The following is a 12,962-nucleotide window of genomic DNA, read 5'->3' as shown; positions in this document are numbered from 1 at the left end:
GCCATTTTGAAAATTTTCAATCGGAATGTAAAAAGTCGATAATTTTATTCAGTGTAGACTTAAACCTTCTTCAACATGATCTTACGCATCAAAAGCCGAGTATGTCTTAAAATGGAGGGAAACAAAGTGCGTGAAAATGGGCAACACGACAATATCTTTTTTATTATGCAGATTGACTTAAACTATATATTGAGAATATTTGTAGGCTTAATTTTTACTGAGAGGGGTTATGATAATACAAAATATAATCTGGAAATATTAATGAAGATGTTTATTTTTTAGTATATTATTGACTAATTATGTAATTATTAATACTCTGAAAATGCAAGTTTAGTTTGTTCTGAGTGTTGATTTTTTTTAATGAGAGAGGTTATTAAAAGAGAGAGAGAGATGGGATACTTAAAAAAGAGAGGATATTAAAAAAAAATACTTTAATAATAAGTAACTTATTTAATAAAACTTTACTGTGATGTTTGAAATATGTTATGATGTAAATTGCAAATTTAGTATGTTTAGATGTAAAATTTTATGGAAAACAAGTGAAAAGCATAATTTTTGTAATTAGACAGGTATGATTGAAGGATCTATGCTATGGGAATAAAAATAATTCAAAATAAACGGATTTAATAAGTTGTACTTTGAGAACTTTTGGGTTTGCATATATTGATTCCAGTTTTGGGGGGAATGGTAACATGGCCCATAAAGAGTGGAAAATTATTGTGCCATAACCACTAAAATAGGGGGAAAATTGCGTCATGATAAAAGCGGAGGACGGACGTTTTGGCCACGGACGTTTTGGCCCGGACGTTTCGGCCTAGGATCTTTTGGCCTAGGACGTTTTGGCCAAGAACATTTTTGAGGTAGGATGTTTTGGCCAAAAAGAAATTATTTCCATAATATGCAAATTATGATCTGGACATTAATATGTTATCATATGTTACAGTATGATTGATCATTCTTTTTAAAAATGTAATTGTGAATAAAATTTATTTCATAACTCTTTTGGTTTGTTGTAAATGGCAAATATTTTCACATACACAAACACATACAATGTGTATATGTTTGTATGTATACATATAGAAAGATTATAAAAAAAAAAAATACCATGAGTATGTTTTATTATCAGTTCAATTTGTTCTTATACTAAAACATTCTTTAGAATAATCTCCAGACCATATTTTGCATGATATGGAACCACAATTTATTTTTGGCCAAAACGTCCTACCCCCAAAAAATGCCTGGCCAAAACATCCTAGGCCGAAAGATCCTAGGCCGAAACGTCCGGGCCAAAACGTCCGCTGGCCAAAACGTCCTACATTCGATAAAAGCATGTTGAACTAAAAAAGAAACGATTTAAAAGCACATTACTTCACTTTTTTGTCTCGTTTTTTAAATGGTACAGTTTACATTATCATGTACATGTCTAGAAAGGGTTTTGTTGGTTGGGATATGTAAAAAAAAAAATATATATAAAAGATTTTTTTGGAGGGGATTTTTTTCAGAAATAGGGGAAATCAACTTAATTTTTGGACAGGGGAATGGGGCCAAATTTCGGCCTAAAAACAGCCAAAAAAAAATCACTGGATTCTGACTAATAGAAACTAAAAATTGAAATAGGAAAACATTTTTTGTACTTTACTGTATCAAAAATAAATAACTTTTGATTTTTATGTGTATATTTTTAGCTCGACTATTCGGAGAATAGGGGAGCTATCCTACTCGCCCTGGCGTCGGCGTGAGCGTCTTACAGATGTTAAAGTTTGCATACCACCCCAAATATTTTCAAAGTCCATTGAGATATTGCTTTCATATTTTGCATACTTGTTTACCATCATGACCCAAGTCTGTATAAAGGAGGAGGCAACTCTATCAAGCATTTTGACTGAATTATGGCCCCTTTTCGACTTAGAATAAATGTTAAAGTTTGCGTATCATCCCAAATATTTTCAAAGTCCATTGAGATATTGCTTTCATATTTTGCATACTTGTTTACCATCATGACCCAAGTCTGTTTAAAGAAGGAGGCAACTCTATCAAGCATTTTGACTGAATTATGGCCCCTTTTCGACTTAGAATAAAAGTTAAAGTTTGTGTACCACCCCAAATATTTTCAAAGTCCATTGAGATATTGATTTGATATTTTGCATACTTGTTTACTATCATGACCCCAGTCTGTAAAAAGGAGGAGGCAACTCTATCAAGCATTTTGTCTGAATTATGGCCCCTTTTCGACTTAGAATATGCTTATTGTAATGTTATAGTTTTACTCATACAGTACAGCTAGAGCGGCACCTTCAAAAACCCTTCGACCCTCGCGCGTAAATTTTTTTTCGGGTGTTCAGTTGCGATGGCCGGACACCCATCGGCCCTCGCGGTCATGAACACAGCGGTTCGCGGTGGATGGCTGCGAGGATTCGCAGTGTTCACGCGCGAGGGACCATCGCGGTCAACGTTTTATTTTAACATTAATTTTTTAACAGTATATAGAAGCATTTAAATGTTAAATTTTACACAATGTATATTATTTATTCAATTTACTCGTCTACCTTTATCAGGCCTTGTTATCTACGCCCGATAATTTTAATGTTTTGATTTTAGTTTATTGCCATTGACGATTATATCTTTTTCAATAAATTATATCCAAATTGTAAACAATTGTGTTAAGGGATGTTTTACACACACATTGTATCAAATTGTGACACGTTGATTACATTCACAAGATTTTTTCATATAATTGCCTGAACACATGTCAAATTTTGACACGTTATTGGCGTATTTTAAATAGAAAGAGCTCGCACATAATCGTAAGTGTTAAAAACAAAATAAACAAAATAACATAGCCGATAGAAGTGTTTTTTTTTCTGAGTGAATATAATTTTGTTTTCTGTTTTCTCAACTGTTAACTAAAATCTAGAGGCATCAAGACCACCATATGCATGTAAGAAATAATTAATCCGCCGATCCGACGGTACCAAGTAAGATGTACTATCTCAAAAGCGAATCTCAGAGAACTTTAGAACTCCTAATGTTATGAACATGTTTTTATTTTTCAACTTATATTAGCTTCAGGATTTGAGCAATTGTTTCAGTATTATTACATACTGATTTTATTTATTTTGCAGGTACAGCCGTTGTCAAGAAACGTATACTTCTATACTTTGTTATATTTATTTTCGTTCCAATCTAGTGTTTTTATACTAACAATACCTAACAGTTATATTGTTTAGCACTTAACGGTTTATCTTTGTTATGAATTTGGCATAAAATTAAAAGATTATAATACAGGTAAGTTGCTAGGTTTCTTTTTCTAATGAATTTATTTGCATTAGCGACTTAAAGTTATTTTACAATTAAAAAACGTTCTGTTTTGTAACGAATTTTTATTGCTTTTTATTGGCAGTAACAACGTTCTGTTTGGTTCGAAAACGTCTGCATGATAGTTTTTAAAAGTGCACAAGTTTTCCAAGTGAATCTGAACAGAAACAGTGTACATACTACATAGGTTCTCTTTGAATGTTTTTACAACTAAAGGTCCAGTGCTTAAGGTTCAATGATCAATAATCATTTTAATATATTTGTGTGACTTATAAGCTGATAAAATTTCAGTAATTTATTTTATTACGAATTAATGTAAAATGCTATGTTTGGTGAAAAGTATAGTGGTCTTCGAAAATACTGAGCACACATTCTGAATGTTGTTTTTTTGTCTATTTCAGGCGAAGACTATGCAAGATTAGTGTCTTATTAGTTTTCCTGCAATATTTTGCACAAGGAGTTTTTAACATTTTTCTTTTAATACACATTTACCTAACGTGTTCCCGTCATTGTTCTGTCCTTACCATATTTGGCACATTTTTATTAAGCAGTATTAGTACTACAAGTATGTGGGCCTCTGACGAACTGGGAGATGAGACACAAATGACGAACTGAGAAAAAAACGGAGACATCTAGACACAGAAATAATTTTATTACCATTAAAATTATGAGCTATATATGGCAAGGCCAGAACAAGTAATGACAGGAACACGAAAAACGACGGAACAACAACTGGATGCACCACGACTAGTAACAGCGCCGACAGGACATAATTGCGTCGAAAAAGCATTACGTCGAAGATACATTATTACGTCAGAGATATATAGCGTCAGAGACAAATAACGTCGGATACATATAACGTCAGAGATAAGTAACGTCAAAGATATACAACTATGATTTAGAAATATTGCCTAATGCAGCTACATATACTACTAGCTTGTACCGGTCTTCCTCTGAAATTTTTGGTGCTTACGTGACATCCAAAAGACTTCTCATTCAGATTGATATTTATGTTTCATCCAGTAGCAAAGGTCATTTGTAATGATATGAATGTATGAATATTAATTATCATCAGTTTATTAGTATCGTTAGTTTTTTGTGTTTTGTTTTTATATAATGGATATTTTACAGATGTTTGAATCTTCTTACAGTGTAACTACTCATGTTAAATGTTATTAAATGACAGGTTTTGAAATAGTTAATAAAGATAATAGGTAAGAGCAGATTTCTTGGAAGCACAGAGCAAAAAAAGCAGATTCAGAGCCCGCATTTGCAAAGTAGAACCATAGCAAAAATAAAACCTTTTAAGTACACTGAACTCTAAAATGTAAACTAATAAAAACTCGAGGGGTAATGAAATGTGCAGCATCCTCCACCAACCATCACCACCCCATCAAAACCTACCATATGACGGAACTTCACTTCACAGTACAGTATGTATAGACAAGTGGATTGACTCGAGCATCCCGAAAGATCAGAGAAAAAAATAAACACAACAGAGATGACTCCAGCAATCCGAAGGTCCAGAGAAAAACAAACCACACTGAGACCACATAAAGAGAGTCTTTTTTCGGTCACCATATGGCATTTATGACTGTTTAGTTAGTAAATGAGCAAGAGGGTGTAAAATAACAGACTCTGTCTATTTGTATTTGAACAAAAAATTCATATTCGTCTTCTTCTCAAACACCAATCTGACTAAAGTACATCTCCTATTACGCTACGCATAGGATCTGAGAACGACTTATTCATTGCCTCGTTCTGACGACCCTTTCGCTAGCCAATCAGAGCCTAACTTACAACATCTTGCAAATCTACCTGTAGCCTTGACTTTTGATATTTACAATTCTTATGTCGTAATGTATCAGATAGCCGATTAGCTCAGTCGGTAGGTCACTTGCTTTGTAAGCGAGGGGTCCAGGGTTCGAACCCTGGAATGACTGCACATTTTTCTTACTCTTTGACATTCGAACAAGTCGTCTGATTGGATAAAATAAAAATAGCAATACTGGAAATCCAAAATATACAGAAGACGAATGTGAATGGGTCGTTCTCAGATCTTCGTTTAGAAGATCAAGTACTTAAGTCAGATTGCTCAAACACCAAATTCGCCGCTCGCTTACGTTTACCTGTAATTAGAAAAAATGCAACTGTTTCTATTGTTTACAGAAAAAGTACATGTAAATATTACAACAATATGCGGAATTCCGAAAACGAAAGATATGTACCTAAGTCTCATATATCATAAAAGTGTGTATTAAATATTCATCTAATAAGTAATGAAAATAATAAATCAAAGACTCGAGTAAAAAGTTTTGAAATACTATTAAATATATTCATCTTATCACAGATTGTCAACAAATAAATTGTCAACAAATATGATAGTAATGATATTATTAAACATATTACGAACAAATAACAATAATTATTTGATGAGTAGCAATCATAGAACAGTGTAAAGAAACTTACCAATAATTATAAACATCTGAAAAATGACAAACAAGCGAAACAAAAGAGCGTATTAGGTACCGTAATAAATAAAACAGAGTAAGAAACAGCTGTTAGTAAAACGTAATTTGTAAGGTATTTGTTAGATGAGGTGCGAATAACATAAAATTAACTCAACAATCGATTTGGAAATGAACAGTAGGATCAAAGATTTATACGCTTGCAGTGACCTGAAAATAGAAATAAAACTGTTAGAACAAAACAAAGAATATGCAACTCTATTTAGATTTTACAGAAAATACAAAACAGTATGATAATTACTATTACATATCATAACATCGCGACTGATTACGAGTATACGGACGAGGTATACATTCTAAATAATTAGTTTGTATATGCATAGACAATTTAAGCATTTATATTTATAAATTATGAGATGAATAATTCTTTCAAAAAGTATTGAATGAACACCAGGTTTCCTCGGGGCCGACCACCACGGACCATCGCGTCCGTCCATCGCAACACGCGGCGTTCGCTGCCTCCGGCAATGACCATTCCTGAACACCCGAAATATCCGATATGACACCCGTCGCGGCGGACAGTAAAAACGAACACGCGAATTGGAATCGCGGCAACGGGTGTTCAAATGAAGGTTCCGCGCTAGCTGTACTGTAGCTTATATTATACTATCAAGCACTGAGAATAGTCGAGCGCGCTGTCCACTGACAGCTTTTGTTTAATCCTTTAGTCAAAATTTGTATATGACTTTTCACTGATAATACCATCTTAAAATTACACTTGTGTATTATAAATTTATAAATTTAAATATTATTTCCTAATACTTTGTGAAATAATTTATGTAACATCTTTGAAATTGTGTATATTTAAAAAGGTACCAATTATCTCATCACCATGAGATATAACCTCCTTGATTAGTTGTATACTAACAAAATCATCAATTAACACTCAGAGATAAGTGCTTATGTTTGTTTAACACTTTTTGATTGATAGTTGCTAGCCTAATCATCACCTTTGCAGATCAATATCTTATATCTTATTTTTAGTCATTATGGAAGAAGGCAAAGATTTCCTGAAACCCTTAGATAACAGCTGCAGCTCGGAAACAGACACGTCCTTGACCATGTTGACCGCTGCTGTTACAACAGATGTTGCTGCAGATATCAACCTCGGCTCCCTCGGTGACATGTCAGATACACTGAATACTTCAGAAGATCACACAGTGTCAGAGGACAACACTGATCAACAAATTAAAGTAGACAGTAAGGCACACTTTTTACTCTGATTATTTTGCAAGACCTGTCTTGTAACATTATTTCTAAAAGGTATTTCTTAATGATCAAACTTCTGTTATTTGGTCACCATTTATGATAGGAGTACTGGCCTCTTGATAGAATAATAAATCATACTTGAACTGTTTCGTCTTTTTTATGCCCCCGAAGGGAGGCATATAGTTTTTGAACCGTCTGTCGGTCCGTCGGTCTGTCGGTCTGTCTGTCCGCAATTTTCGTGTCCGGTCCATATCTTTGTCATCGATGGATTTTCAAATAACTTGGCATGAATGTGTACCACAGTAAGACGACGTGTCGCGCGCAAGACCCAGGTCCGTAGCTCAAAGGTCAAGGTCACACTTAGACATTAAAGGATAGTGCATTGATGGGCATGTCTGGTCCATATCTTTGTCATCAATGGATGGATTTTCAAATAACTTGGCATGAATGTGTACCACAGTAAGACGACATGTCGCGCGCAAGACCCAGGTCCGTAGCTCAAAGGTCAAGGTCACACTTAGACGTTAAAGGATAGTGCATTGATGGGCGTGTCCGGTCCATATCTTTGTCATCGATGGATGGATTTTCAAATAACTTGGCATGAATGTGTACCACAGTAAGACGACGTGTCGCGCGCAAGACCCAGGTCCGTAGCTCAAAGGTCAAGGTCACACTTAGACGTTAAAGGTCATTTTTCATGATAGTGCATTGATAGGCGTGTCCGGTCCATATCTTTGTCATTCATGCATGGATTTTAAAATATCTACGCATGAATGTGTGGCCCAGTAAGACGACGTGTCGTGCGCAAGACCCAGTTCCGTAGGTCAAAGGTCCTAAACTCTAACATCGGCCATAACTAAACTATATATTCATTCAAAGTGCCATCGGGGGCATGTGTCATCCTATGGAGACAGCTCTTGTTTTGTTAAATTGTTATAACACAGTAGTTTTCAAAAACAAGTTCTGCCTTTTACATGAGAGAGACAGTTGCAGTATTTTGTTGATATCAGGTCAGTTATTTAAAAAGTATTGGTTTTGTTATTTCAGATTTATTAATATGGTTAAGTTGATGTTGATTATTTTCACTCACACACTTTCCAGTTTTAATTGTTCATGAAGATCTTAGACACCTTTTTTTAGGTATGACTGGACACCTGATAGAACCATTAACCTTTAGCAGGTGGCTTTCTTACAGAATTCAATAGCTCAAGCATGCTCATGAACATGAAGTGGTGAAGATAAGTGGTCAAAGTCAATAACCACTGGGCCATGGTGTCTGTCTCTGTAAATGATGAACTGAGGAATGGTACTACAAGGTGTGTGTACAGAGATACAAGTGTATATGTTAATATTTCAGGTGTTTTATCCACTACTCCAACAACACTTTTTCAAGAAAACTTAGTGCTTGTAGAAACATCAAAAGGGTATGTTTTTTTCATTTTCACAAATTTAGATACTGTTGTCTATTTAGGATTTTAAATTGTTCAGTTACTCTGTAAGCTAATGAAATTATGTCAGTGCTACACTCGGCGATATATGACCATTCTGTGTCAGTTCACCGTAAAACCCAACTCACTCAAATTTAGTGTACTTTACAGACCTTTCTAAATGCACTTGAAATCATTAAACATCACTAACAGTCAATAAAATAACACACAAACAGCCCTTTGTAAAGGTAAGCCATTAAGTGGTGTGCAGCACACCACAATGCCTCCAGCATCAATGCACTTTGTACACAATATGGTATACTACAGACAACATTTTATATATTATCATAACTTCATAACTTTCATATTTTGTAATGTTTTGGGTTTATTTTCTTTGAGAAAATAGTTTATATGAACTGTGAAATCATTATAGTGTTTTTAACCAAATGGGCATTTCAAGTACTGGTATTAGATGGTGTTATGGATTTCAAATGTTATAATGAACTTAAATCAGATCTTCATGAAGTTCTCAAAAAATGTTCTCCATTAACAGAAAGGATTTTACACTGTACCTCATGGGTAAAAATAGAAGATGAGCCACGCCTTGAGGAAACCAATATAGTGGCTTTGCGACCAGCATGGATCCAGACCAGCCTGCGCATCCACGCAGTCTGGTCAGGATCCATGCTGTTCGCTAACAGTTTCTCTAATTGCAATAGGCTTTGAAAGCGAACGGAGGCGCAGGCTGGTCTGGATCCATGCTGGTCGCAAATGTACTATGTTGGTTTTCTCATGGCGTGGCTCATATGCACAAGCAACTTAGAATGGTACAAAGACAAAGATCAACTGAATAGCGCAATGTTCTCTTATAAATACTTGTATTATCTTTTTCAGTTTGGTGTTGACCAATCTAGACAGTAGTAACTTCAGTAATAATTTTGTAACATCAGGACCAGACAGTCGAGGTCATACTGTCATATCTTCAAGTTTACCAAGTAAGAAGAGTTCTAGTGTTTGCTTTAGTTCAAGTAGTACAGTGGTTTAATGGGAAAAGAAAGTTGTAACCTTTATAAACAGGTTTCTAGGTGTCCTTTACAGTACAGATTTAACAGTATGACAAAATGGAATGTTGGTTTTGCTTGCCATTATTGTGACTGACCAAATGTTAATTCCCTGTTAAGTTCTAGCCCACTTTTTGACTGAACTCCTGACCTTCACTGTACTTAGTTCTCAAAGCTATAGTGGTTCATTTCTTGTGGAATTATATATCTGTATCAGAGCTAAGTAAGTATATTATATGATTCAGGCATCTGTATTTTTCTTCATGCATTAAATAGGGTCAGTTTCTATGAGCACTTTGCCATTGTTATTACCACACCTATGTAAATACTTAGTTATTTTCAAGTTATTGATAAATGATTTGTCAGATGATATTCCATAGAGAAAATAGGCAGACTATAATATGAGCCGTGCCATGAGAAAACCAACATAGTGGGTTTGCAACCAGCATGGATTCAGACCAGCCTGCGCATCCACGCAGTCTGGTCAGGATCCATGCTGTTCGCTTTCAAAGCCTTTTGGAATTGGAGAAACTGTTAGCAAACAGCATGGATCCTGACCAGACTGCGCGGATGCGCAGGCTGGTCTGGATCCATGCTGGTCGCAAACCCACTATGTTGGTTTTCTTATGGCGCGGCTCAATTATGAGCTAGGTAAATAACAACACTTTCGATCTAGAGATTGTAAGTTTCACCTCTGTTAAATGAAATGTTTAATGAGACTATTTCGGAGTCATTTTTCCACCACTTTTGATTAATACTGGGCAGTTGTCTGTTCTTTTAAGGCAGGGCAGTAAATAATGACACTGATCAAGGAAAACAGGCGTAAATATAAGTTAATTACCTGGCAACAGTACTCTGCAAAAATCGTTAAAATCAGAAGAGATTTAGCATGTAATGGATCATGGATACTGTTATAGATGGTACAACTTTGTAAGTCAATGAAAACAACAATCGCGTACGCTTTAATAATACAGTTTTTTGCTTTATTTACAGCTACTATACCAGTATTTTCCACACTGGTTGGGGCAGGAGATGACAACCAGGTTACTATGTATGGCACTGTTGGGGAAGGCAATGTTCTCATACCAGCAAATATATTCCAGGACGCAGACTCCACCTCAGAACTTCAGACCAGTATCAGTGTAGCAGACAGTAACACCGAGGGTGATGCTCAACCTAAGGTATATTGTTACTTTCTTTAGTAATAATTTGTTATAAAAGCATGAGAGCATTGAGTCATCTAGAAACCAATAAGTTCTGAAACCAGTCTCAGAATGCTGCCTTGTCATTGGTCAGTTTTAAGACTGTGTTCAGAGACAACCAGTCAGATGCCAAGGATTCAGACTGGTTACCAAACTCAGTTTTATAACTGTGGACACTGGTTCTTATTTAGTAATTACTGACTTGACCCCTGGAGATAACAAACTAGAGACCTAGATTTTGAACATCTGAATTACTTGTATCTCTACTGTTCTGTTGTTGTTATGTTACCAGTTTAAAAGAAATAATGATAGTGACTTCCTTATACATTAACTTTAACCCATACTTTCTTATATTTATTTAACATGAGCACTTTTCAAAACGAAAAATATTTCAGAGTACTGAACAGAATACTCCTGAGTACTAAGTATTTTTTGAAAAGTACACATGAGTACAAGTACCAATTTTTTTCATGAGCACTGAGTACTGGCGCGTACTAGGAAAAATGGTACTTGAACTCACGATACTCGAGTACTGAAATACTCAACCCAACCCAGGTTTTTTTGTTTGTTTGATTTAATTGAGACCCTACATTTCTGTGGATTAGTCAGAAATGGATGTTAACTGTATGTAAGCCAAGATTAATGCTTAAATCAATTTCAGAGTTTAGTAAGATTCTGTTTGAAATTTATTCTAGCTTTTAACAGTTTTGAAAGTGAAAATCAATTATGCCACTTATAATATACCAACAGAATTATGATCAATACAAAAAATATACAGGAAAAAAATGAGAAAAAATACGATAATCTTCTTGATTAACTAGATTTGGTTCTTATTACAACTGTATCAGTAATTGTTTTGGTCACTGTTTACAGAAGCGGAAAGGTTTGGGAGGCTGGCCTAAAGGCAAGAAGAGAAAACCAACACCTGATGTTACAGTGCCTAGAAAACCTATGACTGGGTAAGCTAAGTATGCAAATGTTTATTTGCAGTTATACCCTATTTAACCTTGAACAGATTTCACAGGCTGGCAACATATAGCCAGTATATGTGTAACACCTACACTTAAAGGGGCATGCCTCCAGATCATTCGACAACAAAAAAAATAAATTTTTTTTAGATATCCTGAAATAAATGCTATATTTCTTAAGAAGGCTTTAAAACTTAATTACTGACAAACTTTATGTTACGAACACACGTGAGAATTTGCTGTGTTTACTACTTTTTACAATGAAAATCGAAAAGCGTTTGTCACACTTTTACTCCAGGTCATCTGTCTCGATAATAAATATCTATATTTTGAAGTCATTATTCACTACTTCAGCTATAGCGCTATTGGTTACGATGACAGGAAAATGTCTTTATTGCGCAGCGGTCCAGGGTTCAATTCTCGACGCAATCATCTTTTTTTCTTGATTTGAAACTTTTAAAATATTTTAGAAACAAAAATTCATATTCAAATGTTTATTATAGTATGACCAAACTTGAAATTTGAAAGAAAGATTATTTTTAGTCAAATCTGGAGGCATGCTGCTTTAAGAATTAAATTGATTGATTCAGAACATGTTCTTCCAAAAAGTCGAGCACATCCATACATAGAAACAAGTAAACTCCCTTGCATCTGAAAATTGGTGTCAAAATATACAGGTGGTTTCCATTCCTGTGGCATGCTTCATGATAAGATAAGATACATATTTATGACGCAGCTATTAAAAATGAGATGGGGGTGGGGTGCATATAGTATTACCCCTGTCCTAGTGTGTGTGTGTTCCTACATCTGATGTGTATGCACCAATGTTTTGTCTGGCTGGTAACATTGTTGTGTATTATTATATCTCCCAGGGGGGACATACTGATTTTGTGCTGTCTGTCGGTCCGTCTTTCATAGTTTGTCCACGAAACTCCTCAGACACCATCAGGCGGATTTACACCAAACTACGCTAAAGCGATCATGGCCAAGCCAAGAAGTGCATATTATTGGCATGTTTGATTTGGTGATTTTCAGTGGAGTTTTGGCCCTTCGTTCCTCAAACTTTATTAAGTCTTGGCCACATCTCTTATTATTGAGAGGATTTCTCCCAAACCTTTCAAGAGTGGTCTGTACCAAGTCTAATTATGTGTATTGTTATCCTGTTTCAGTTATATGTTTTTCAGTGGAGTTACGGCACTTGATTTGTCATAATTTAACTTTTATGCACGACTACTCTGATACCTCCAGGATG

At 35.2% G+C, this 12,962-nt stretch overlaps 1 protein-coding gene across 1 annotated transcript in view; it reads left to right on the top strand.

The window, feature by feature from the left end:
- The window catches only part of LOC123546684 (high mobility group protein 20A-like), a 62,485-nt gene that overhangs the window by 968 nt on the left and 48,555 nt on the right, over nucleotides 1-12,962 (top strand). The window contains exons 2-6 of the mRNA XM_045333159.2: nucleotides 6,828-7,043; nucleotides 8,410-8,476; nucleotides 9,374-9,474; nucleotides 10,534-10,721; nucleotides 11,616-11,701. Coding sequence (XP_045189094.2) covers nucleotides 6,833-7,043; nucleotides 8,410-8,476; nucleotides 9,374-9,474; nucleotides 10,534-10,721; nucleotides 11,616-11,701 — 653 coding nt within the window. The 5' untranslated portion in view covers nucleotides 6,828-6,832. The remainder of the gene's footprint in view (nucleotides 1-6,827; nucleotides 7,044-8,409; nucleotides 8,477-9,373; nucleotides 9,475-10,533; nucleotides 10,722-11,615; nucleotides 11,702-12,962) is intronic.

The sequence above is a fragment of the Mercenaria mercenaria genome, chromosome 9 (assembly GCF_021730395.1).
Source record: "Mercenaria mercenaria strain notata chromosome 9, MADL_Memer_1, whole genome shotgun sequence".
Classification (NCBI taxonomy): domain Eukaryota; kingdom Metazoa; phylum Mollusca; class Bivalvia; order Venerida; family Veneridae; genus Mercenaria; species Mercenaria mercenaria.
The sequence above is the reverse complement of the archived record's forward strand: the minus strand, read 5'-3'. Positions and strand labels throughout refer to the sequence as shown.